The following is a 27,390-nucleotide window of genomic DNA, read 5'->3' as shown; positions in this document are numbered from 1 at the left end:
CCAGGGGCCCATAGTTAGCCAAAGGGTTCCATCGAAGCTAGGATCTTCGGCAGCTTCCGTTTTCACAGCGTGCCGACTTGCCTTCAATTAATTCTTACGATAGGTTCGCAAAACAGGAAATTGATTACCCGGTAGGATACTCGAACGCCACGTCGATGATCATCGTCTGAAAGCGACCTAGGAGGTGGTGTTGAAGATGGTTTAACACTTTTCGCTCTAAATAAAAAGTTTTCGAAGGCAGAGGTCGTAACATTGTTACTTTTCCACTGATCGTAAGATGTAAGATTTTAAATACTATTAGATGTGTTACTAGCGCATGAAAAATGAGGCGCTCAAAAGAGGAAATTTATAGTAAACTCATTGTTAGTTGTGGTCAACAACGAACGTTATTTTATTTATTAATTAATTTATTTATTTGGTCCACCAGTGACTGTCGCAGCATTTACACAAATACAATATTAAAAAAAAACACAAACACAAGGCTCTGCACAATCAAATGAAGGTAGACACGGCATGCACATTTCCGTAATATTAAAATAAGTTGACGATTACATTAAATAAGTTTACATAAGAAAAAAAATACATTTAAACAAATAATACTTAAATATCGCCTACAATGTCGAGTTGTGTGTTCAGGAAGTAGAAAATCTATATAATATACATAAATATTTATAACGAAATTAAAGACAAAATTGTGTACCTATATGTGAGCTCAGTGTTGTGTCACCTATTATTCGGATCACTTTTTGCGGTGATTTTGTAGAGACGTAACCGATCTATAGTATAAAATTATCATTGGTTAAAATAGCCTTACTTGTGTTACTGCAGCATGGTACGGGTTACAGTTTATTTCACTCTTAAAAGTTTGCCGTGATTCACGACAATGGCTCGTATTAACGTCAAACAGGCAACTGTCACCCGCACCGTGCTACAGCGCACGAAGTATAATTTAGCAGAAATGCTAAGATACAACCATAGAGTACATTGAATATAGTGTATAGAGTCCTCAGATAACATCTCCGCTTAGCGCCATCTTGTGAGCAGATAGAGAACTACAAAAATTATAAGATCTACCCATAAGTATAAAATGAGCGTCGATTTACGTATATATACCTATATCCATAGAGACCTAAACATAATGTTTACCTATTAGTTTTAACTGTTCTTTAATTCTATGATTATTTTATTTAGGAATTCGGATACAAATAATAAAAACACAAATAGGATACATATAATTATTTATTGTTTCACCTTTTGTGAACATAAGCAACTCCGTCTCTTTGAATAGAGTCATCTTCGTCAAAACCTCTAGTGGTACCGCTTAACAATACATTTGTTGAGTTACACCAATTAAATGTAAAAAATCTGCACGAAAAAATAAAAACAGAACTCTACAAAATATCAAGATAAGATATATATAACAGAGTTCTCGGAATCCAAAGTAAAGCACAGGTCAAAACTATTTATAACAGTCACCAAAATCCATAAAAAAATGCCAAGTCGTCGGGAAAGATCAACGCAAAAAAACACCATGAAGAAAGCAGAAGAAATAAAACCGTATCGTCTACAAAATTAAACAAAATGTCACAAGGCACAAGCCGCACAAGGTTATATTTTTTTTTTAATACCTGGCATAAGATTACCTCAGAATCCAGCTAGTCAAAGTGCCTTAAAGCGCCATCTATTGAGCAAATAGTGTACCAAGGAGGCATATGCAATTTGTACTCAGGTCGTAATGTACAGACTGATTACACCCTGGATACAACTATACTGTACAGGATACAACTCTGAGAGACGGCACATGAACATATTCTCACAGTTCTTGGACGTCTGTATCAATAACGCTTGGTTGTCGACGACGTGGGCAGTGTGTTTCTAGTCTATAGTGATCTGTGGCAGTGTGTCTCAAATGGTTGGAAGGAAAGATCACTGCAAGATTTTTCGATAATCTTAAATTCTAAAAAAGATCCAGTTGTAATTTAACTGGTTCTTTTGTACAATTTAAGAATACCTATTCTTTTAATTGTAAATCTCTATTTTTTTTATTAAGAATAACTTTTATTTACTATAGAATTTTGTATTTTTACATGAACACTTAAAACGCACCCTAACGCACCATACACACCACTTGAGCTTATGATTGCAATGTTCGCGAGCAAGTGCAACGGGAAAGACTGCAGTCTAAAGTATTTTACAATCTAACGGTGACTGGTTAGATAAAATTCCGTGTTTTTTCTTTATTCTCTTTTTTTACTTATAACTATACTCTGTGACTGTCAATGTCAATGTCAAATCAAAATATTGTGTGACACGTACATCACATCATTTAATTTAATTTACTGTTTGCGACTTTCCAATGTAAAAATTCGCCAAAAAATTCACATGTACCGACACACAAAACCCGCGACATAATGTCGGACAAAAGTTTCGGTGATTATATCAATCGGAATGTAGTGAAAAACCCTCTTTTGTCGACCGCAGTTGTGGGCCTCTCCATTGAAGATTTGACGCAGAATGCTGTACTGTTACCCGCCGTACCCAGCCAGGAATTGGTCAAAACACAAGGTTAGTGCTATTTCTATCCCTGAATAGTGTAAAAAATGCGTAATATCCACTGGCCTTGGTGTACAAAGGCTAGATATGTATCATATATTTGTACGTTACCTGTCAGTTTTGGCGAACTCTCGGCGCGATTTCTCGCCTTTTCTCACCGTATTTCGCTTTCAAATACAAAATTCCTGTTTCTTTATTTATTTACGTGTGCATTGTTACTTTTAATAAGGCAAAAACTGAGCAATATCATCTATAATCACCAAGTGTCATAATAATTGTGTTTCTCTTTAACAAATCGTGTTTACACACGTAAATATCAGTGTTCTTACTAGTTTTTATGTAATTACAGTGACAGTTGATTAATAACCAGTAAACAGTTATATTCGCATACAATTTTGTATTAATAACTTGTTAATTTTCATTTGTTTTGAAAATGTCATTTCTGTACAAAACATACAAAAACGCACCATTTCCGAGTGTTTTTCTGCCAGGATGCAAGTTGTCATCATGTTCGAGTTATAAGAGTGTTGAAAGAGTTATCAATCAACTAGTGAGTTCTTATCTATCAAATCTATTCTATAGTCCACAACTTTAGGCTTTTTACACAACCATATCACTTCTCAAAAAGGTTCTTGTATGGCGACACTTTTCGTTTCAATTCACATACATTGTATTTTTAATAATAAGCTTTACGGCTCTGGGTTCTAGCCCTTTTGAGCCCGGATTCGCAAACAATAAATTAATTATCTCGGACCAATAATAGAAGGACCTACCTCGCAAGACGTTACCTCTCTGTCAAAGAATCAACGATCTATCTATATAGAGCGGGGCATTTAGAAGTGTTTGTAAAATCGGCTGGGATAGTTGAGCGGCTAACGCGTGTAAAAAAACTAACAAACGCGTTAGATTGTTCGATTGTATTGATGTTTCATTGTTGTAATCGTTTTCGTCGTCTAAAAAACTCCCTAAATATTCCGGTTTGTGTAGTAAGTAGTTCAATGGCATGAAAAACGGCCAACAACTTCTAATTCAGTAAAAGATGACGTGACGTTCAATTTGAAAATATTTCTATTTTATTTTTGTTATTCTTTACATGTTAGCCCTTGATTTCAGTCTCACCTGATGGTAAGTGATGATGCAATCTAAGATGGACGGTATGATTTCTACACGACATCATACCGGAACCAGCCAGACCTGGCACAATTAAGAAATTCTCAATCGGCCCAGCCGGGGATCGAACCTAGGTCCTCCGTCTTGTAAATCCACCGCGCGTACCAGTGCGCCACGGAGGTCGTCAAAAACATAATTATAATTTATAATAAATTTGTAATAAAAACAATATCTAAAAGAAAAATCGATTCTATTCTTCTAACGAACGAACGAACAGAACATCGATCCATTAATTTAACGTTCTGTGTACAGATTATATTATTCTTGTTAAATATTTTCGATGAGTGAGTTTACCTCGTCTCTTTCAAAAAACGGCAGGCAATTTTGTTTCTGCATTTGGGTGCGATTTCATTTCCATGTCTAATTCGTCTATGTTAATTATTATATAGAGTTTGCACAATGTTGGGCAAAATTTGCCCAAAAACGATAAACAACATAAAAAGAACCTTAAATACCCCAAGCAGACATGAGTCACAAACCATTTTCAAAAACATAGATATTAAGATTTATGGGTATTAAATGTGCATTTATAAAATTAAATAATAACTTTAATAATTTTTATAAATGTCGTATTTTCATATCAAAAGAAGATGTTTTCTTTTATTTTAATGTGAATTTTACCTTTCATTTATTGCAGAAATACCCTATACTATGATTAATTTTTTGATTTTGTGTTATTAAGTGAAAGAAGATTTGACATTTCACACACACACACTTCACAGCACAAAACACTACTTTATTTGTTGTCTGTGACTAATACTCCTACCTCACAGTATTCGTTAACTAAATCCAGACTGTTGTGCGTATTTTCTTCCTTTGTAATTTTTATTATTTCGTTTTGTTCTCGTTTCATTGTTGTTGTTAATTATTGTTTATTTGTTGTTTGTTTTTCGCGCGTATCTTGTATGTATTATTTATTACCTCATATCTTCGAAACCGCTGAACGGATTTACGTAATTCAGATATACCTTAGATTTGTTTTAATAACCCAAGTGTTCTTAGATAGGTGAAATTAAAAAAAAACCAACAAGACGACTGTGAGATGCTATAGAATCGAGGTGATTTTTTTTTAATATTGCAACAAGGGAATCAAATTCAAGGGCTTTTTGTGAGAATTTCAAAATGGTATATAATGGCCAACAAAAAACTACAATTAGAAAAACTAAAAATTATGAAATAAAATAATTAAATAAACGAATAACCCGACTGCATAAATGATACAAAAACTGATTAAACTAAAGTGGGGACCTATTAAAAAATGTAGACGTAAATCATTATATTCAATATAATAGGTCCCGACTGTTTTCTAATTTTTTTCTACACTTCTGGACTGAGCTTGTTTTTTTTCTTTTCAGTTTTTGTATCATATAGGCAGTCGGGTTTTTTATTTGTTTAATTAATTAATTTATTAATTTTATTTAGTTTAGTACGAAAATGAGTGAAGCGGAGCCTGGTACTAGCCGGAGCAGTTATTCCGCATTGCTATCGTTTCCGTCACCAAAAAAGAAACGTACGAAGATATCACCCTTATCGTCCTCCGAGAAAACCGTTTTGATTAATGTGTTTAAATATGTCTAGGATACCTTATGCTAGCTTATACATAATAAAAAACAAAACTATAAGGGTTCTTTATTGACTACGGAACCCTGAATATAAGTGAAACATTATCTGTTAGATAAATAACAGGATATAGGAATATAGAATAAAAAAAATATTGGTTATCAAAGGAAGTTTTATTTCATGACAATATTCGTAAATAATGCTGTAGTAAAATGTTGAGCACCCCTGAGTCAGCTGTTTTTGTTTATTTACATTGTTTAAAATACCTACCCGATCTGACTATAGTAGTTTTTCTAGTCTAGTCATCCTTGCCTTACCTATTACAAAATTGCCTTGACAAGTCATTATTATTAACTCGGCCAGTGTCATAGTTATGTGCGTACCATAGAGGGATATATAAGAGAGAGGGCGCAAATGTCACCACACTGTTTTAAAGCTGGTTTGTGGGTTTGTTTGACTTTTCAAAAACCACTATCGGTTATTACTGACTGGTAGGGACTCACGGCAGTCCATGCTATTCAAGGCACAGGGTATCACACCATCATTTCCCTGTAGTGCTAACATGCAACCAACGACATACCTTGTTATGAGAAAAGTACAAATGTCAAACAATAGCAGCACAATTGGACCTCTATCTCTTTCATCGTACTAGGACAGCGCTTCCTAAACTTTATTCTACTGTGACCTGGTAAATTTCATACTCCTATGTAATATTATATATCCTTCGTAATTCATACTTAAGTTTTTGAGCATTGCCTCAAAATCAAAATCAAAAAATCATTGATTTCAAGTAGGCTCAGTTTACAAGCACTTTTGACACGTCAGTTGACTATTTGTAAAGATTCTACCACCGGTTCGGAAGGCAGGTTCTGCTGAGAAGATACCGGCAAGAAACTCAACAGTTGCTCTTTTGAAAAAGTCATACAGTATTATAATTTACAATTGATAACAATTACTGTTTACATTTCTTATAGTTTTACTTCCTGTGTGAAGGTGGAAGCTAATCCAATGGCCTCCAAGCATCTTTATCATTAAGGAACTCATCAATGTTGTAGTACCCTCGACTAAGTAAATGTTTTTTAACACATTGCTTAAAGCTATGCATTGGCAGGTCCATCACAGTCTTGGGGATCTTATTATAGAAGAGTACACCCAAACCTACAAAAGATTTTTTTATTCTTTGGAGACGATATGCAGAATTAACTAACTTATGCCCGTGTCTAGTAAGACGTGGGTTTAAATCTCGTTTTCGTTTGTACAAATTAATATTTTGTCTTACATAGACTATACTGTTATATATATATTGACAGGCTACTGTTAGTATACCTATTTCTTTAAACTTTTGACGAAGGGACTCGCGTGATTTTAATTGATATATTGCTCGAATTGCTCTTTTTTGAAGTTCAAATATAGATTGTATATCGGCAGCCTTGCCCCACAATAAAATACCGTAAGACATTACGCTGTGTCTCCTTAATCCTTAATTACGCTATGCCTCCATAATGCTGCAACCCGGTATTTATTTTTTGATCCCCGGCTGGGCTGATTGAGACCTTCTTAATTAGTGCAGATCTGACTAATGGGCTGTGACTAATGCTTCGGCTTTGGCTAGGTACCAGCCTACCGCCAAAAACTTACCGCCAAGTGATTTAGTGTCCCGGTATGATGTCGTGTAGAATCCGAACAGAGTGTGAATTTTCATCCTCCTCCTAACAAGTTAGCCCGCTTCCATCTAAGATTGCATTATCACTTACCACCAGGTGAGATTGTAGTCAAGGGCTAACTTGCTGAAAAAAAAAGGTAAATATCACTATGCCTCCAAGCATGCACAAAGCATGAATGGCAAGACCCTGTTTGTCAAATCTATTATACCTGTAGGAATACAAGGAACAGTAAAACAAGTTTTTGACACATATTTATTGGCTAAAAGAAATACAAAAATATAATTAGGAAAATATGGCTGAATATTACTTATTAACTAAATTAATTTAATGTAACAATTAATGTTGTACTACCCGTATTAGTAAAATTAAAACTTAATTACATTAATAAGTAAGACATAAATAAAAATGTAAATTCAATTAAATATAATGTATTTTATTCTTTCTATGACCGGTTTCCATTGCTTTTCTAAATACGTAATTGCATCAATTTTGATGACACTTTTCCACAATTCTCAATGCCCTCATTCACACGAGAGTTTTTTTGTGACCCTTAAATAAAATAGAAGGGGATGAAATAGGGGTTGAAAGTTTGTGTGAAAAGTCCTTCATTTTAAGAGTTACAGTTTTATAAATTTGTCCATAAATCATAAAAAAATATGAAATGATACGTGATTCAAGATTTTTTTAAATTCAACCCCTAAATTGGTGAAATAGGGGTTGAAAAATCGAAGTCGCGGGCGTCTGCTAGTTAAACATAATTACTTAATAACAAAAAAATCTGTTGCCTAAGTTTAATTAATGTTTCTTAGCAAGGCCGTTTGCAGGTAACTTATTAATTACTTAGAATGTTAATTAAGTATTAGTTAATTAATAGTAATAGTTGTTTTAATTTTGGTCATCATATTAAATAGTATATAGTTTCTTCTATATTTTAGTAATTTTTACGTTATCACAACATGCAAATTAGAAATAATAAATTGATAAAAATGCAAAAATATGAAGAATGAAAAATCTTATATTAAGAAACTCCACATATTCCACAAAGTAAAGAAGTCTTTACAAGCAGCGTAGTGAAGCCAGTGAAACCCATAAAAAACCAAACGTCACGCAACTCCTTGACATCCGCATAAACAAACTTTTTTCATAATTTGTATTTCAAAATTTAGCACTAACAATAATTACGTAAATTAATATAATAATCAATAATTAGTTTTTAAAATATTTAAAAACATAAGACTCGATTTTTCTTGAGTAATATTGAAAGTTACTGATGCGAAGTTTCGTGTCGTATAACTAAATAAAAAGAAATAAATAAAACGACACCCAAGTTATTGAGTTATATCAAGATGGCTCCCATAGAGCAACTATGACATGACAATTGACAGCAAACGTCAAATCGACTACTGCATTGAAAACGTCATCAATCCGCCATTATTACCCATAATAGTGATGCATTTCTTGAGTGATAATGAATATTATTTCGAAAGAATTAAAGTAAATTCGTAGATTTGTGCAATCAAAAATATTTCCTTTTATTTCCGCCAGGGTACAATGACTGATTCTGGGCTGCATACAATTCTGTACCATCTTCTTTGTTTCCGGATTATCCATATACCTAAATAAATAACTATTTAACTAATTTAACTGATATTTCTGCTTGTGTACGAGGGCAGTTCCCTCGACTCCTTGCGTCGCTTCACACACCAGTAGATCAGAGCTATTGTGATTGCTATTAGTGCTATTAGCAGGATCACGCCGAGTGCTATTGCTGCAATGGCCGCCTCGTTAATGTAATCTGTGGACAGAGGGTACTTGTTATAGTAGAGGAGCCGAAGAGGGGATTTTTGCAGTTACTCGAGCGCGGCAGATAAACATAAGGGACTATACCTTACACTTTGTCGAGTACCTCCACCGAGTATGAGCCCTTAATATTGGTGGGTACGTTTAGGGCAACCAAAAAAAAAACTAACTTCATAAATACTCAACCAGCACGTCAGATTAAGATAAGGTAGGTTTCGAAAATCTGACGATTTGAGCGTAACGTAATGGAATAGGAGGGTTTCAAAGTTACAAAATTAAAGCCTTATATTTTAGTGCTCGAGGTACGAGTGCGATTAATTTTTTACTTATTTTTAAGGAAATAAACTCCTAATTAATCGCTAAAATTTTCTTACAATTTCAGTAAGCCAAAGTAATAAAAATTGTTTTTAAAGTCTGTAGTTTTTTTTTTCCACCGCTAAAAGCGGAAAAAGTAAATAACCATTTATTCTTCCTATAATTTAATCTACCAAATGTAATCGGTCTCAATGACGCTCGAGTAACTGCAAATTTAGCATCCCGGGCTCCCCTACTATTAAGCCTAGTTCGGACTACTTTAGTATTTTAGTCGAGTACGAACGATTTTTAGGCGGTAAATCCAAGAATTCTTCGTACTCGATTAAAATACTAATGTACTCTGTACGGCCTATTAGGAATGCCAACATTTCTTGAGAAAAATATTTTTTTTTGAATAGCTATAAAAAAATAGTACGTATTTTATGATTTGGGATGCCAACATTTCTTGACAGAAATATATATTTTTTCATATAGCTATAAACATTTATAGCTATATGAAAAAAAATATATGGACATTTTTAAAAATGCCGTAAAGGCTCACTATCTGGTGCAGTAAAGACGATCTGTATCTATTATTTCTCTTCAATATAATGTACTAGCGGAAGCCCGCGACTTCGTCCGCGTAAATTTCGATGTCAACTTTACCACTACCCCTACCCTACCCTACCCCTACCCTACCACTACATGTACGTGTCATAGGCTATGTTTGATCCCCATATTCACGCGGGAACGGGAACTACGTAAATGAAAGCGCCGGGCGTCATATAGCGGAATTTCTGCGTCTTTTAGAAATTTTGTATTATCTCCGAAACTATTTAAGTAATTAACATACTATAAAGGGCAAATCTTATCTCCATAATATCCTTGTGATTATTAAATAATTTATTTTAATAAGAATTAAAGTTTAGTTGTATAAATAATGACGTAAACCTAATTATATAAAATTAATAATTTTTAAAACACAAAAAGTACTATATCTGCTAATATATAGAAGATAGATATATGGTGTCGCGGACTTTTTTGTAGAACTTTTAAATATACATAAAGTCTCCATACATTGATTTCAATTTTACACAATAGTTAAGGCAGCGCATGCGAATAAGTCTGTTTAAGAGGATATTCAGTCCGACCTGTTTGACAAAAACTGATAACTCGGCTAATATATATGATACCAATATAAAATATAGCCTATAGCACTCCCCGATAATGTAGCATTCTACTGGTGAAAGAATTTTCAAAATCGGACCAGTAGTTCCGAAGATTACCCCATTTAAAAAATGTGACAAACTTACAAACTTACAAACTTTACCTCTTTATAATATTAGTATAGAAGTATAGATATAGATATAGATATAGATTAGTATAGATTTATATTAGTATATTTTGATATGTATTTTATTCATTATTGTAGGTATTTGTGTAATGTTGTTTATGTATTAGGATGTTAATTATTTGTATGTATGTGTATTACTAATACTATGGTTATTTTTGTTTTACGCCACCTGCTGATGTCATTAAGTTTTCCTAAACCGAAGGTTGCCTGCAGGGCTAGCACGGGCAAGGGAGAAATTTATCCAAGGGGAGAGGATAAAACGTTTATCCCCCACACTCGTTTTATCCACTCACCGCGCATGGGCACGCCGGTGGATATATTATCCTCGGTGGATAAACGGAGGGAAAGACTTGTCCACCCATTTGTAGATATCTTATGAATTGGCATTAGTATATCAATAGTCCGAAATAAACGTAAATTTGATAATATTTGGTTATTTTGTGCATATTATTTATCTGTTTTCTGTTGGCATTGTTTTGTTTGGTGATTGTTTTTTGCGGTGGTTTGTAGTAGGTATCTATAGTATCTATCATACTAGCGGACCCGGTCAAGCTTCGTTTTGACATAAGTGCACTTATTCTCTATCCCTACTATACCTTTACCCCTACCCTACCCCTGCCCTACCCTACCCCTGCCCTACCCCTGCCCTACCCCTACCCTACCCTACCCCTACCCTACCCTACCCCTGCCCTACCCCTACCCTACCCTACCCCTGCCCTACCCCTACCCTACCCTACCCCTGCCCTACCCCTACCCCACCCTACCCCTACCCTAACCCTACCCCTACCCTACCCCTACCCTACCCTACCCCTACCCTACCCTACCCCTACCCCTACCCTACCCAGTATTGCGGCCCAGTATATACAAGGGCTAACTTGTAAAGAATAAAAAAAAAAAAAAGGTCTGTAGGTAACTTTTTCGATAACAATCCTGGTTACTCACTAGAGATATCGACAGTGTAGCTGTTAGTGTTGCCCAACGCGTCCACCGCGTTGACCAGCACCCTGGTCGCGCAGCACGTCGCGCGGTAAGTGGTCATCACCTCCTCGCGCGTGCCCGATATGAAGTTGCTGTCGAAAGTCAGGCCAAGCGGTGATGATGACAAACGTAGGAGACCTAGGATGAATAAAAAGAAATATAATATAATAGTCTTATAAAATAATCCCTAATCTCATTGTGTCTCATGGCAAAGGCCTTCTCCAGCTCCCGCCAGTGCTTCCTGACCAGAGCTACTCTTCTCCAGACTGGGCCAGCTGTAAGCTTCAGCTCGTCTTCCCATCGTCTATGCTGCTGTCCCTTTTTCTGTCTCCCATTGCGAGGGCACCATTGTGTGACAAGGGTACTCAACTTTTCCTGAGGATCCCGAAGCATATGACCTGTCCATCTCCGCTTAAGCTGATCCATCCTGGTTAAAATGTCGGTAACTCTGGTCGTTTTCCTTATATCAATGTTTGTTATTCTGTCTCTCTTCTTTATTCCCAACATGCTACGCTCCATTGCCCTCTGGCATTTCTGAAGACTATCCCTGTGGGCCCTGCTTAGCGCTCAGAAACGTGAATTAATTTTTTTCTTGACAATGTCATTCCTGACTTGAATACATTCTAGTTAGTAAATTTTGTCTGGCTTGTTCCTAACATCACTCACCTGCTTCTCTATCCCTGACGATGATGCTCGCAGACCAGACGTGGTCCGCGCAGTCTGAGCCCTGCCTGCCAAGGCACGAGCCCTGGAAGTTGTGCCTGACCTCAGGCGCTGACGTGTCCCTGACCATTTCACCACTGTTCATGACATAGACGTAGGCCGACATGGACACTTGCTCTAGACCTGGGAACAGAGTAATTGCATTTGATTACACCGTCTTTAAAAAGATCAGTAGATAGATACATGGACATAGATTTCTTTCTCCGTCTATAATAGTAAAAATACTATAGAACTGTTTATTCTTCCTACCATCTAATTTGCCAAATCGCAAGTCTCGAAGCTAGAAAACGATTGTCAGGGCATAGTTCTAAGAGCCGAAGAACGTTGGGTTTCCAGGGTGCTGGAATGGCGACCTCGCACCGGAAAGTGTCGACCCTCATGTACAAAACAGGTTATAGGGAGCCGTTGGATACATACGGCTCCAACTCGTGGTGTTTAGAAGTCTTTAAGTCATATGTCCGTTGAGTGATAATGATGATGAATGTGACTTTAAATAATTTAGACCTTCGTCCGCCCTTAGACCTCGGTAATCCAGTCCTTACAGTAGTATAGCTGTAAAACTAAAGTAACTTCTGCCGTTTTCCCAACATTTCCCTTCACTGCTCTGCTCCTATTGATCGTAGCGTGATGAAAAGTATACTATAACCTGCGCAGGAGTATGAAGAATAGTTGTACCAAGTTTTATTAAAATCTGTCAAGTAGTGTTTGTTTCTATAACGAACATACAGACAAACAGACGAAAATTTTACTGATTGCATTTTTGGCATCAGTATCGATCACTAATCACCCCCTGATAGTTATTTTGGAAATTTATTTCATGTACAGAATTGACCTCTCTACAGATTTATTATAATAAGTAGTTAGGTACTCGGAGATATAGACTCGCTGAATTGCAATGGGCAGGGCATATAGTTCGAAGAGCCGATGGACGTTGGGGTCCCAAGGTGCTGAAATGACTCAGCACTGGAATGCGTAGTGTTGTTCGACCCCCCACCAGGTGGACAGACGACTTAAGCGAGTCATAGGGATCCGCTGGATGAAGATGGCTCAGTATCGTGATGTTTGGAAGTCCCTACAAAAGGCCTATGTCCTGCAGTGGACTCCATCTGCTGATGATGATGATAATATAGATGTTTGTTTCTTACCGTAAGCAGTGAAGGTGATGAGGTCCCTCGCACCAGCTTGAGCGTTGGAGTTTATGGTCAAACTGACAATGACGTTGACTGTCTCGCCCGATTGTATGACTCGGCTGTAACAAACCATATTGATAGCGTTTATTTAACTAGCGGACGTCCCGCGGTCTTACCCACATAGTTCGTGTTCCCGTGGGAATACGGGGATAAAATATAGCCTGTGACACTCAGAAATAACGTGGCTTTCTAGTGGTTAAAGAATTTTCAAAATCGGTTGAGTAGATCCAGAGATTACCCCTCTACAACGTCATAAACTTTACCTACCTATTAATATTACAAAGAGGTAAAGTTTGGTAGTGTTGTAGGTCTGTAAATCTCTAGATTTACTTTACTTATTTGCGAGTGTCAAAGGCTATGTTTCATCCCCGTATTCCCACAGGAACGGGCACTATATGCAGATGAAGCTGCGGGGCTTTTTTTCTATTCTTTACAAGTTAGCCCTCGACTACAATCTCACCTGATGGTAAGCAATGATGCAATCTAAGAAGCGGGCTAATTTGTTAGAAGTAGGATCCCCAAGAGGAGAAGATCCACACCCTTTCGGTTCCTACACGACATCTAAACTAAATCGCTTGGCGGTACGTCTCTGCCGGTAGGTTGGTAGCCACGGTCGAAGCCTCCCACCAGCCAAAAAAGTGGCCAGGAATTCATAGACATTGTGGGGGCGCATCCCGGTTCACCCGCTGCATGTCATATTTAAACTGCGTTTGAGTATTCGACACTCAGCGGACGAATGGTCCCCTGGGGGTGCCCCTGCAACGTCTATGAATGCCACTGTATGAGTGTTTGTTTGTTTGTCTGATTAAGAAGAATACTTACGAAGTAGGTTCGATGCCCGTCAGAAACCTGAGTTCTCCCACAGCACCAAAGTTGAACCTCACCGCTTGCTCTCTGAAGTTAGTCACTTCGAAATGTAACTGCAAACAAGATAAATCAATATTTACTTATATACTCAGAGGCCTACTTTAGTATACGCGACGTATACTAAAGTGGGTGGATAATTGTGCCTGGTGGTGGGTGGGTACAAGATCCGGCATAAGAGATATATACTCTCATATGTTATTTAATTGAGATGAGAAATAAATTATAGAAAATATTTACATTGACACATAGCACATGGTTGCCAAGACAAATTGCGGCCGAGAAGTATTGAATGATTAATTATGTTTTTAAATTTATTTAATCACCTTCTCTCATTGGTTAATTAAATCGTGCATTAGTTAATAGAATATATCCAAAAGAAATTGAAAAAGTAAAGGTTGCCTGCTTTCACACTGCAACTGTGGGGTTGCCAGACATAAACAGTTAAGTAATGTTATTTATATACCCTCATCAGTTATTTAGTCGTTTAATATGGCAAATGAAAGCTTATTTTATGCTTCCGGGTGTGGGTTCCAATCCGGTCATGCACCTCCAACTTTTCAGTTGTGTGCGTTTTAAGAAATTAAATATCACGTCTCTCAAACGGTGAAGGGAAAACATCGTGAGAAAACTGGCATACCAGAGAATTTTCTTAATTCTCTGCATGTGTGAAGTCTGCCAATCCGCATTGAGCCAGCGTGGAGGACTATTAAAACCCCTCTCATCCTCAGAGTAGACTCGTGTTCAGCTGTAAGTCATGTATGGGTTGATAATGATGATGATGTGCACATACCTGTAGTCTGTCGTTAGGTGCGCCGTAGAGTCGAGAACTCAGGCCGATCTGAACTGCTGTCAGTAGAGCGCCTCTTTGGTTGACCACCTGACAGCAAAACATTTTAACGAATTAGCTTTAAGGAACTTTAAGGAAATTAAACTCTTGATAAATGGCACGGACGAAAAATCTGTGGAGAAATACTTCATTAAAAAAAAACACCCCTATCCTAATCTAACCTAACACTAAAAACATCAACATCTCGGGTGGTCAACAGATTCCCCGTATCCATCTCAGAGGTCCTCGTCAAGGAGGCAAAAGGTGGTCGTGAGCGAGCTGCCTGTGTCCAGCTCTCCTACGGCGAATAGGATGACACTTACCATCAACTTATACGCCACCTTTTTCTATGACATCACAGAAAGAGTCTGCTTCCCAGAAATTCTCAATATCCGCCATGGCTTTAATGACGCCTGAAAGAGTGACGACTGATTGCAGCCAAGTCCACTCAAACCTTTTTGTTCTTTTTTTCTGAGAAATGCATTTACGCATACCTTCCGAAAGGGTATGATGTGGGACTCAAGGCGACTGCGAAAACCCAGCGCACCCCGCTACGTCCTTCGGTGACATCACAGGATTATTAACATATTCTACTGTGATGTCCCAACGTTTGCCACCATGCGTTGCCACCTATCTTTCTCCGCCCTTAATTAAGGTGGTGCGCATATCAGCGCCTCCTTCTTCCTTGCCTTTGTCTGCGTATGAGGGGAGCATCGGCAGCTTTCTCGCTCTCTCTTCAGCCTCTTTGAGACCCATGACAGCCTCACAGAATGACAACAGCACGTTTCGCTGCCGATCAGGCTTCACCCAAACCTAACTTAACACCAACCTGTGAAGTAACCTGTCCAAAAGGCAGCAGATTGCTGTCATTGTATTGCAATTTCCCGTTGTAAGCTCTGCTGTTCATCTCCTCAGCTTCCTCTAGCTCGTTCACTGCTTCCTCCAGCTCGTTCACATCCTCCGGGAACCTGATGGAGGCGGATCTGCTTGTCCGGACCTCTGTCTGTTTGTTGATCGGTCCCGATATACGGATGAAAGGTTCTCCTAGAAATATATACATGGAACGTTTAGTATTGTTAGATGTTACTGAGATTGCTTTGTTATTACATTGTCATTATGTACTTAAGTTAAATACTTGTATTTTTATGCTTCAAACTTTTTGGCAGGGAGGTAGTTAGCAGTTAGTAAACATTTTCTAAGAAGCCATACTCTAAGCGTGTTCCACGGAAATCTGGGGTTCCGGGAAGCCCCTGTTTCCGCGAGAGTTTAGAACGTACGTACGTTCGAAACCTTAAAAACAAAAGAACACTCTCAGGTCGAACGTTACGCGACGAATATTAAAAAAACAGTTTCATACCTCCCATTAGTTTTTTTTTCTTTTTTAATGTAGTAACTTACTAAGTATGTAATAAGTAGTAACTGTTACATTGTACTTTTGTTATTAATTAATAAAGAATACATTTACAAAAACAATTGTTGTATTGTAGGGCTCCATCAAGTATTGTTAGTATTTCGTCTTCCAAGAGGGTTCCGTCACCAAAAAAGTTTGAAAATCGCTGCTCTAAGAATAGATTTAGCGAAAGGGCCGGATTAATGAGGTCTAAGCACTCACGCAAATGGAGTTTATGAGTAGTAGATTAGTCTTACGAGTATCTATATTGACGGCTCGTGGCGTAATAAGTGACTAGATTTAGCAGACTCAGACGAGATTAGTTTATAATAAGAAAACTAATGTCGAACAAATGTTATAATTCACAACATTTGTCAGGACAACTTATCAACAAATCAAACTGTAACCAAAATAAGACCCTATGGCAGAGAATGACCTTGAGTGAAGTCACGCACTTGTGATCGACGTGTGTAGGGTTAAAGAATCCTTTGACTGTTAACAAACACTCCCCTTGTCCACTCAAGTCACTCTCCCCGCCTATCCCAAGTAACCCATAAAGAATTACACAACAAGAGATGTGGACGGCTCGAACGCCACGAGCACACTGAAGCCGTTCGTACCGCAAGTCGTTGCAACGCGGCGATAACACTAGTTAATGTTATTACCTTTGATATCTCTTCCAACGACCTTGACATACACCTTGGAGGCTGTGACGGTTGGCAGGGGTACGTCACCGTAAATGTCTGCCGCAGGGACCTCTGGATTGTGACCGTTGTCTGTCACTGGTTGGTAGCTGTACACACAGAGTAAATATCATACAGATGAGTCTTACACGCAGCGTGGTGAAGCCGGTGAAATCCATTAAAAAAAAACTTCACGCGTCTACTTGATATCTGCATATACTAACTTTTTTCATAATTTGTATTTCAAAATTTAACACTAACAATAATTACGTAAATTAATGTAATAATCAATAGTTACCAAAAAAATAAATACTCCATATTATTTCTCAAGTTTTTGTGAACAGTTTTATAAAATACGCCGCGTGGTTTTGCCCGCGTGGTTCCCGTCTCCCGTAGGAATACGGGGATAATATATAGCCTATAGGCTTCCTCGATAAATGGGCTATCTAACACTGAAAGAATTTCGCAAATCGGACCAGTAGTTCCTGAGATTAGCGCGTTCAATCAAACAAGATAACTAACTCTTCAGCTTTATAATATTAGTATAGATTTAAAAACATAACATGCTATTTTTCTTGAATAATATTGAAAGTTACTGATGCGATGCGATGCGAAGAGCCGTGATAGCTTAGTGGATATGACCTCTGACACCGATTCTGGAGGGTGTGGGTTCGAATCCGGCCCGGGGCATGCACCTCCAACTTTTCAATTATGTGCACTTAAAGAAATTAAATATCACGTGTCTCCAACGGTGAAGGAAAACATCGTGAGGAAACCTGTATACCAGAGAATTTTCTCAATTCTCTGCGTGTGTGAAGTTTGCCAATCCATTGCCCTAATCCACCACGATTATTTGGCTTAACCCATCTCATTCTGAGAGGAGACTCGAGCTCATTAGTGAGCCAAATATGGGTTGATAATGATATATGCATTACCTGAAAGCAAGTTTAGACAGCTCATTTCCAAATTCGTCCACCAAGTTCGACTCTCTGACGCTCGCAGCATCGCCTGTCACCCTCAGTTTGAGTATATCTGGAAAACGAATAATATTTTTAGTAAAGTTTTTTTTTAAATTTTAATTTGCTTTATATTATGGTTATTAGTGGGCATAAAAAATTCCATTTTTCACAAATCCCGCAAGAATCATGCATGTTACTGGGACAATATTTAGACTAAAATGTATCAATTGACGTAAGAATTAAAATTAATCCACGCGTTTGGTCTCTTATAACGTCACAAAGGATCAATCAATACATCACACTAACACACTAATATTATAAAGGCGAAAGTTTGTGTGTGTGTGTGTTTGTGTATAATTGTTCCTCCTTTATGTTAACATTAACCAATGTTTTGGTTTGGTTGGCTGAAATTTGGAAGTAGATTTTACTCTGGATTAACACATAGGTTACTTTTCATCCCGCAAAATCCATGGTTGCCGCGGGATTTGTGAAAAACTGAATTCCACGCGAACGAAGTCGCGGTCTACCGCTAGTAGACAACTTTTCATCCCGCAAAATCCATGGTTGCCGCGGGATTTGTGAAAAACTTAATTCCACGCGGACGAAGTCGCGGTCTACCGCTAGTAGACAACTTTTCATCCCGCAAAATCCATGGTTGCCGCGGGATTTGTGAAAAACTTAATTCCACGCGGACGAAGTCGCGGTCTACCGCTAGTAGACAATAAAAATACATGACTTAAGCGTTGCTTGAGTAGACTAATTAAACATGGCATGAACTAGACTAAAACAATAAATTAGGCTAGAACCACTCATGCTAGCGGGATAAAATCACGACAAAAAATACGCAACAGTCAAATTTAAACCATGTGTTAGGTCCATCGATCTCTTATTAAAAAGTGGCTGCACAATCAGCGACCAAAAAACGTCCCCACTTATTGAGTGCCAAACACAACTTCTTGGCACTCAATTCAAGTAGTCGCATTTGCAAAATCAACCTTAAACTCAATCCTTATGGTTGAACTTGCTCTGAATTCGTGATTTTATTGAATATTGGACTATATTTAAAGGCCTTCTTACCAATAATTTTAAAACTGTCAAAGAAAAAGTGGCCAGTTTTTAAGTGAAAGTTTCTACATTATTGTGCGTCGTTTTATTATAAATAATCTAATCAATAGTTAGGTCTCATAAAATGTCACTAAGTCCATAAAATAAATGAATTTTTGCGTCGCATGAGTAGACTAATTAACATGGCATGCACGCATGCACGTGACGTGCATATGCGACGCGGCACGGAAGCGACGCTCGTCACAGCAGATATCTGTGAGGTTATCTGCGGGACGCGGCGGGTGACTGATAAGTAATTGTAAACACGGACTTACATACTTGCTCTTGTTGTGAATGAATTATAATACTACTAGCAGACGCATGCGACTTCGTCTGTGTAGAAAACTTGAATCGCCACATTCTTTTCATTGTACTACACAACCTTGACATGTTTTAATTTGATTTGTTTTGAGATTTTAATGTTAGAAGGGAATGGAAGAAATTAACATATTTTACCGACCTTACTTAAGTGGGATAAGGAAAAGGAGACGATTATAAAGACTACATGTATATCCTTTTAGAACCACTCATAATACTAAGAGAAAATCAAAACTAAAATGAATTTATTGACGTAAGAATCAACAAAATTAATCCACGCGTTTCGTCTCTTATAACGTCACAAAGGACCATATACAATAAAAATACATGATTTTTTTGCGTCGCATGAGTAGACTAATTAACATGGCATGCACGCATGCACGTGACGTAGGTCTGTGCATATGCGACGCGGCACGGAAGCGACGCTCGTCACAGACGATATCTGTGAGGTTATCTGCGAGACGCGGCGGGTGATAAGTCGTAAAAAGGACTTACATACTTGCTCTTGTTGTGAATGAATTATAATATTACTAGCGAGAGCCCACGACTTCGTCTGCATAGAAACCTGAATTATCATATTTTTTCCTGTCGTGACAGAAAAATAAATAATATAGCTCAATAACGTCCTCTTTCTGCTTGTGAAAGTCCTATTTAAATCAGTTCAAGCGTTTCAATGGTTATCACGCATAATCACACAGACAGACAATGTCAGTGTAAATAACTGTATCAATGCCGTGATAGCCCAGTGGATATGACCTCTGCCTCCGATTCCGGAGGGTGTGTGTTCGAACCCGGTCCGGGGCATGCACCTCCAACTTTACAGTTTTGTTCATTTTAAAAAATTAAATATCACGTGTTTCAAACGGTGAAGGAAAACATCGTAAGGAAACCTGCATACCTGAGAATTACCTTAATTCTCTGCGTGTGTGAAGTCTGCCAATCCGCATTGGGCCAGCGTGGTGGACTATTTGCCTTACCCCTCTCATTCTGAGAGGAGACTCGAGCTCAGCAGTGAGCCGAATATGGGTTGTAATAACTGTTAGCACTTGCAAAAACACAGACTTTATTTTGAAATATAAGAACAGACAGTTAGTTTTATTTATTATCTATTGATTAGTTTTGTATACTGTATTTTTAAACCTGTTTATCGGGGCCTAATTAATGAAAATAACTCATGATAAACTATTGTATTTTACGTAAAGAGTGTCTACGTAACAATGTTTTGGTTCCGTAGCGTTAGTCTGTAATGAATAATTTTAACTTAAATTTATAACTTGAGTAAGGATTTTGATTTCGTCTCTATCTCTCTTTGTCTAAGTCGATACTATAGATAGAGACGAATTCGGAACTCACACTGTTGAAAAAAAAATATTCTTGCATAAAATCTTTTTAACAAAAAAATTGAACCGACTTCAAAATCACAAAAATAAACTAAAAAGCAAAAAATAACATCGTACGTGCTACCTTCTGATCACTTTGAAGGCGGTGCCAAGCCAGTGACGTATTAATTGAAGCCGTTTCTAAAAGAACCACGGAAAAAAACTGTCTTTAAATCCTAAAAGTTTATGATTTAATCGGGTTTAGTTAATGCAACACTGTGTTGGCACCGCCTTCAAGGTGATCAGATGGTAGCATATACGATGATATTTTTCGCTATTTAGTTTATTTCTGTGATTTATAAGTCGGTATAATTTTTTTTGTTAAAAAGATGTCGTTTTTAGTGTGTCCTAGCAATTAATTTTCATAAAAATCGGTTCAGTAATTTTGTGTTTAAATGAAAATAACGAAACTGCCCGTACTGTGGCGCTTTCGTTCAGTGAACGGGCCATTTCGTTATTTTCATTTTAACACAAAATCATTGAATCGATTTTCACGAAAATTAAATGGGACCAATCTGGAAGTATACTCTTTCAAACAAAAAAAATAATTTTGAAATTGGTTAATAAATGACGAAGTTATGCGGTAACAAACACAAAAAAGCGTCAAATTGAGAATCTCCTTTTTTTTGAACTCGGTTAAAAATAGGGCTACCTGGTAATTCTTTGTAAAAATCGATTTATACTATTGTACAGAAGTTAATTTTAAAATGTTTCGTTTTTACTTGCACTGCGTACCCCTAATACACACGCGTCATTTGTTGCTATATTATATTTATGTGTACGTCTATAGGTTAATTAAAGATAACATACATAAATAATGTTTGCGTTTGAACTTAGTTTGTCAATAGACGTCGGTAGAACGCCAAGTGTTTCCCGCCGAAAAGTCCGCCATTTTGGCAAAAACTATAGTGAGGTCATTGACGAGCAAAGGTTGATTCGTGTGTTCGAAAAAGTTTACATCTTTTTGTCTATGGTGTATTTTTAAGGGGTTTTAATCAAAATGTTTTTTGGTCTGTGCCACGGCAATTTTTTGATGTAAATTTCGCGCTGACATCTGTCATTATCAAATTACTTTTCGCGCCAAAATATCTGCCTTTATTTGTAGTGTGTTAACAGCTGATCTTCGCACGTATCTATGGTATGGTGGTAGGTTATGGTAAAATTTCCGTCTTCTATGGTGATTTTGTAACGAGAATTAAAAATATTTCAAGTGTAAGAACTTAATTAAACATACAAAATAAATGATATTAAATAAAAATGTACGTAACGTTAGCTAATAAATAATTATTGCCTTTCTGAAAATAATATACTGTAACCATTTCATCAATCATCAACACTGCCATTAAAACATATAAAAACAGTAATTATATAAATGACCTTCATTATAATATCGATAAAAGGCGTATAAACATACAATATAATATAAAATATATCATCAATACAAACGAGAACTATGTAAATAGGTTCTTTGCGTTGTGATAAAACAAAAAAAAAAAACATTTGTCTATGGCTCTATAATGTCATGTTGGAACTTGGAAAGCGATCAAGCTCTGCGTGTGAACTATTCAAATTATAAAACATTTAATATATCATCAACAATACCATTAGTACATAATAAACATATTATATACATAAACATTTTTCGGGATAAAATCCTAGCCTATGTGTTAATCCAAAGTAAAATCTATTTCCATTCCTAATTTCAGCTAAATCGCTTCAGTAGTAGCGGCGTTATAGAGTAAAAACATCCAAACATCCATACAAACTTTCGCGTTTATAATATTAGTAGGATAGTAGGAAGTAGAATGTGGCAGCAGTATAACAAAGGTTCTTTGCGTTCTTATAAAAAAAAAATCATATTTGTCTATGATGTCACGTTGGAAAGCGTTCGACATTTGAATCTCGAACCGGGCCTCGCGTGTGTGTGAAGTGTGAACTGTGCAATATGTGTGCCCTTGACCCACAGAGAGTGCGACGCCATTTTGCCAAGATGGCCGATTCCTGTCAGCGATAAATCGAAAGGTTATACATTTCTTTTATTTATGATTTATTTTCATAGTGCATGCTTTTGTGTTTTTAAATTTTTATGTATCTTTTGATGGGAAACACCTATAAGCGCACGTAAAACTGATTTCTGGAGTGGCGACGCATGCCATGGCGACGCGTCGCCACGCTATATGATGATATTAGCTAACGCCGCGCGGTTTTACCCGCGTGGTTCTCGTAGGAATACGAGGATAATATATAGCCTATAGCCTTCCTCGATAAATGGGCTATCTAACACAGAAAGAATTTTTCAAATCGGACCAGTAGTTCAATCAAACTAACAAACAAACTCTTTACCTTTATAATATTAGTATAGATAATACAGTCTACATGCAGCAGTGTGTGCGGTGTGGCGACGCGTCGCCATGCGCAATCGCGACGGCCTCCGTGGCGCAGTGGAATGCGCGGTGGATTTACAAGACGGAGGTCCTGGGTTAGATCCCCGGCTGGGCAGATTGAGATTTTCTTAATTTGTCTAGGTCTGGCTGGTGGGAGGCTTCGGCCGTGGCTAGTTACCACCCTACCGACAAAGACGTACCGCCAAGCAATTTAGCGTTCCTGTACGGTGTCGTGTTGAAACCGAAAAGGGTGTGGATTTTCATCCTCTTTCCTAACAACTTAGCCCGCTTCCATCTTAGATTGCATCATCACTTACTATCAGGTGAGATTGTAGTCAAGGGCTAACTTGTAAAGATAAAAAAATATATATTAAATGTTTTTTATAATCATGTTAATTGACTTTTCTTGGAAATTAATTAAATGAGGGAATGCGAATTATTTACACAGCCGTGATAGCCCAATTGATATGACCTCTGCCTCCGATTCCGGATGGTGTAGGTTCGAATCCGGTCCGGGGCATGCACCTCCAACTTTTCAGTTGTGTGCATTTTAAGAAATTAAATATCACGTGTCTCAAACGGCGAAGGAAACCTACATACCAGAGAAATTTCTTAATTCTTTGCGTGTGTGTGAAGTCTGCCAATCCGCATTGGGCCAGCGTGGTGGACTATTGGCTTAACCCCTCTCATTCTGAGAGGACACTCGAGCTCAGCAGTGACCATACTCGTCTACGATTTCGTTAGTAGAGTTTTAAACAAAAACAGGTTAGAGTACTAGGTACATACTACACGATTTTTTTTTTTTATAAAAGAATATTTGCCATAATTTTTTTTTAAACATGAACAATATTCCTATTCCCCTCCAGCTGGTCGGGAAAGACTGTTAGGAGTGAGTACGACAATAGACCAACGGTACGGGGATCGAACCACCACCCCTCGGTGATGAGTCCGAGCGCTCTTACCGTTGAGCTATGGGGGCTATGAATATATTTGTCTTGTTCGTGATAATATTAAGGCCCACGTGTTGAGAAACTGAGGTCATTGTGCTGAAACTTAATAAAAAAATTATAAAAACATAATTAAGGTCAAATAATTTGTCTTTCGCTGATATTAGAAATCATGGCCAAAACATCGAGATCAATATTATATGTACTGGGCGTGCTATAGTCAGATAGATATTGCTAATCTTCTCGGACCAAGGCGCGTTTGGAACCCTCGTAACTTTTATTTTAAGTTTTCGAATGATTATTATCACCATCATCTTAAGTTTAATATTATGAACCTGACGTTTCGAAAGAGCTTGTAAACTAAGCCTATTTGAAATAAATGAATGTTTGACTTTGATGCACTTAAGGTCTAAGAACCGGCATAAAGAATAGATATACCTACCCAATGATAATTTTATACTATAGATCGGTTATGTCACTACAAAAATCACAGCAAAAAGTGATCCGAATAATAGGCTACAAAAAGCACACATGCACAATTTTGTCTTTAATTCCATTATTTATTTATTTATGTAATAATATATTTTTTTTTTCTTTTTTTTTATTCTTTACAAGTTAGCTCTTGATTATAATCTCACCTGATGGTAAGTGATGATGCAATCTAAGATGGAAGCGGGCTAACTTGTTAGAAGGAAGATGAAAATCCACACCCCTTTAGGTTTCAACACACCATCGTACCGGAACGCTAAATCGCTTCGCGGTACGTCTTTGTCGCCAGCCAGACCTGGACCAATTAAAAAAACCTCAATCGGCCCAGCCGGGATCGAACCCCGGATCTCAGTCTTGTAAATTCACCGCGCATACCACTGCGCCACAGAGGCTGTCGTTTTACATCGACATTGTAGACGATATTTAGGTATTATTTGTTTAAATGATATTCGTTTTTGATTACAACTAAAATTGAGATGTGGAAATTTCCTCTTTTCAATGACACATTTTTCATGACCCAGTAACACATCTAACAGTATTAAACATCATTGGATATATCCTCACTAGCAGACGCCCGCGACTTAGTCTGCGTGGAATTCAGTTTATCACAAATCCCGCGGGAACCATGTATTATTTCGGATTTGAAAGTAGCCTATGTGTTAATCCAGAGTAAAATCTATTTCCATAAAATGTGTAGGCCAGTGAACAAATATGTTAAATACTGAGCCGTGATAGCCGTGATAGCCCTCTGCCTCCTATTCCGGAGGATGTGGGTTCGAATCCGGTCCTCTAATTTTTCAGTTGTGTGCATTTAAGAAATTAAATATCACGCGTCTCAAACGGTGAAGGAAAAACATCGTGAGAAAACCTGCATATACCTAATTCTCTTAATTCTCTACGTGTTTTAAGTCTGCCAATCCGCATTGAGCCAGCGTGGTGGACTATAAGCCTAATCATTCTGAGAGGAGACTCGTGCTCAACCGTGAGCCGAAAATGGGTTTTTAACGATGATTCACCTATGATAATGGACTAACAAATGTCTTTATAAAATGTGGTAGATCTAGCTAATGCAAGCTTTATACGTGTAAATAAAAAAAACGACTTGTGCAAGCAAGACACACCAAATACGCATGCAAAAAAAAAAAACGTTACGAAATTATTAACCAATTAAAATTTGCTGCAATTTGCTGACCGTACATGTCTAAAGGTCAATGCACTTAATATGGAACTTTTTGAGCTAATAAATCTATACTAATTTTTTTTTTATTTTATTCTTTACAAGTTAGCCCTTGACTACAATCTCACCTGATGGTAAGTGATGATGCAGTCTAAGATGGAAGCGGGCTAACTTGTTAGGAGGAGGATGAAAATCCACACCCTTTTCGGTTTCTACATAACATCGTAGCGGAACGCTAAATCGCTTGGCGGTACGTCTGCTGGTAGGGTGGTACCTAGCCACGGCCGAAGCCTCCCACCAGCCAGACCTGGGCCAATTAAGAAAATCTCAGTCTGCCCAGCCGGGGATCGAACCCAGGACCTCCGTCATTAAATCCACCGCGCATACCACTGCGCCACGGAGGCCGTCAAATGCACTTAATATGGTAGGGTGGGACTTTTTAAGCTAATAAATCTATACTAATACTTGTATTCTATAGAGGTAAAGTTTGTGGTTTTGTAGGGCAATGATAATGTAATAGTATAGATCGGTTACGTCCCTACAAAATCACCGCATAAAGTGATCCGAATAATAGGCTACAACACTGAGCACACAGATGTACTATTTTATCTTTAATTACATTGTTTATTTATCCTATTCTACTAATATTATGAACGCGAAAGTTTGTATGAATGTTTGGATGTTTGTTACTCTATAACGCCGCTACTACTGAAGCGATTTGGCTGAAATTTGGAATGGAAATGGATTTTACTCTGGATTAACACATAGGCTACTTTCTATCCCGAAAAAATCCATGGTTTCCCAAGATTTGCGAAAACTGATGATTTTAATTATATGAATGTTTGATACTCTTTCACGCCTCGACTACTTAACCGATTTAGCTGAAATTTGGTATTGAGATATATTATAGCATGAACTAACACATGGGCTACTTTTTATTCCGGAAAAATCCATGGTTCCCGAGGGATTTGTGGAAAACTAAATTCCACGCGGACGAAGTCGCGGGCGTCCGCTAGTGTATATATAGTTTTTACACTTCCTGAATACACAACTCGACATTGTAGACGATATTTGGGTATTATTTGTTTAAATAACGTTCGTTGTTGACCACAACTAACATTAAGTTGTTTATAAATTTCCTCTTTTGAGCGCCTCATTTTACATGACCTAGTAACACATCTAACAGTTTTATCATCAATGATTAACGTACTCTCCGAGGCATTGGCGGAATTATAATTCGAAATTTCTTAAAAAACACCTCAGTATCTCAGGATTTGTACCCAGGACCTCGTGATTCGAAACCACACAGCCTAACCTAACCAGTAAGGCAGTAAGCATCCTCTTAATATTAATGCTATCAAAAAGACGACTAACAATGTAATGATTCTAATTAATCACTACAGATTACTTTAGGCAATTTTTTTCTGTCTACCCGACAATTGTACTTTAAACTCTATCACAATAGTAATAAAGTCTAAATTGCGTGTTTGTGATTAAATCAACAGCTATACGTACACGGCTAATGAACTTGTGCCATGTTTTTGCGGTACTGTATCCCGTTTTGCGGTGCCGAATTATGAA

General features: G+C 37.5%; 2 protein-coding genes across 3 annotated transcripts in view; one reads left to right on the top strand and one right to left on the bottom strand.

The window, feature by feature from the left end:
* The first annotated feature begins 2,275 nt into the window (after positions 1–2,275).
* The window catches only part of LOC112049543 (uncharacterized), a 119,485-nt gene continuing 94,370 nt past the window's right edge, over positions 2,276–27,390 (top strand). For both annotated transcript variants that reach the window (XM_052890408.1, XM_052890407.1), the window contains exon 1: positions 2,276–2,565. In XM_052890408.1, coding sequence (XP_052746368.1) covers positions 2,412–2,565 — 154 coding nt within the window. In that variant the 5' untranslated portion in view covers positions 2,276–2,411. The remainder of the gene's footprint in view (positions 2,566–27,390) is intronic.
* LOC112049536 (uncharacterized) overlaps positions 7,186–27,390 on the bottom strand; it is a 59,882-nt gene continuing 39,677 nt past the window's right edge. The window contains exons 12-20 of the mRNA XM_052890418.1: positions 17,988–18,084; positions 17,035–17,162; positions 15,809–16,023; positions 14,944–15,030; positions 14,109–14,206; positions 13,242–13,345; positions 12,040–12,219; positions 11,338–11,511; positions 7,186–8,742 (exon numbers count right to left, since the gene is read on the bottom strand). Of these exons, the coding sequence (XP_052746378.1) occupies positions 8,588–8,742; positions 11,338–11,511; positions 12,040–12,219; positions 13,242–13,345; positions 14,109–14,206; positions 14,944–15,030; positions 15,809–16,023; positions 17,035–17,162; positions 17,988–18,084 (1,238 nt within the window). The 3' untranslated portion in view covers positions 7,186–8,587. The remainder of the gene's footprint in view (positions 8,743–11,337; positions 11,512–12,039; positions 12,220–13,241; positions 13,346–14,108; positions 14,207–14,943; positions 15,031–15,808; positions 16,024–17,034; positions 17,163–17,987; positions 18,085–27,390) is intronic.

The sequence above is a fragment of the Bicyclus anynana genome, chromosome 27 (genome assembly GCF_947172395.1).
Source record: "Bicyclus anynana chromosome 27, ilBicAnyn1.1, whole genome shotgun sequence".
Taxonomy (NCBI): Eukaryota; Metazoa; Arthropoda; class Insecta; order Lepidoptera; family Nymphalidae; genus Bicyclus; species Bicyclus anynana.
This window is presented reverse-complemented; position numbering and strand designations above follow the sequence as displayed.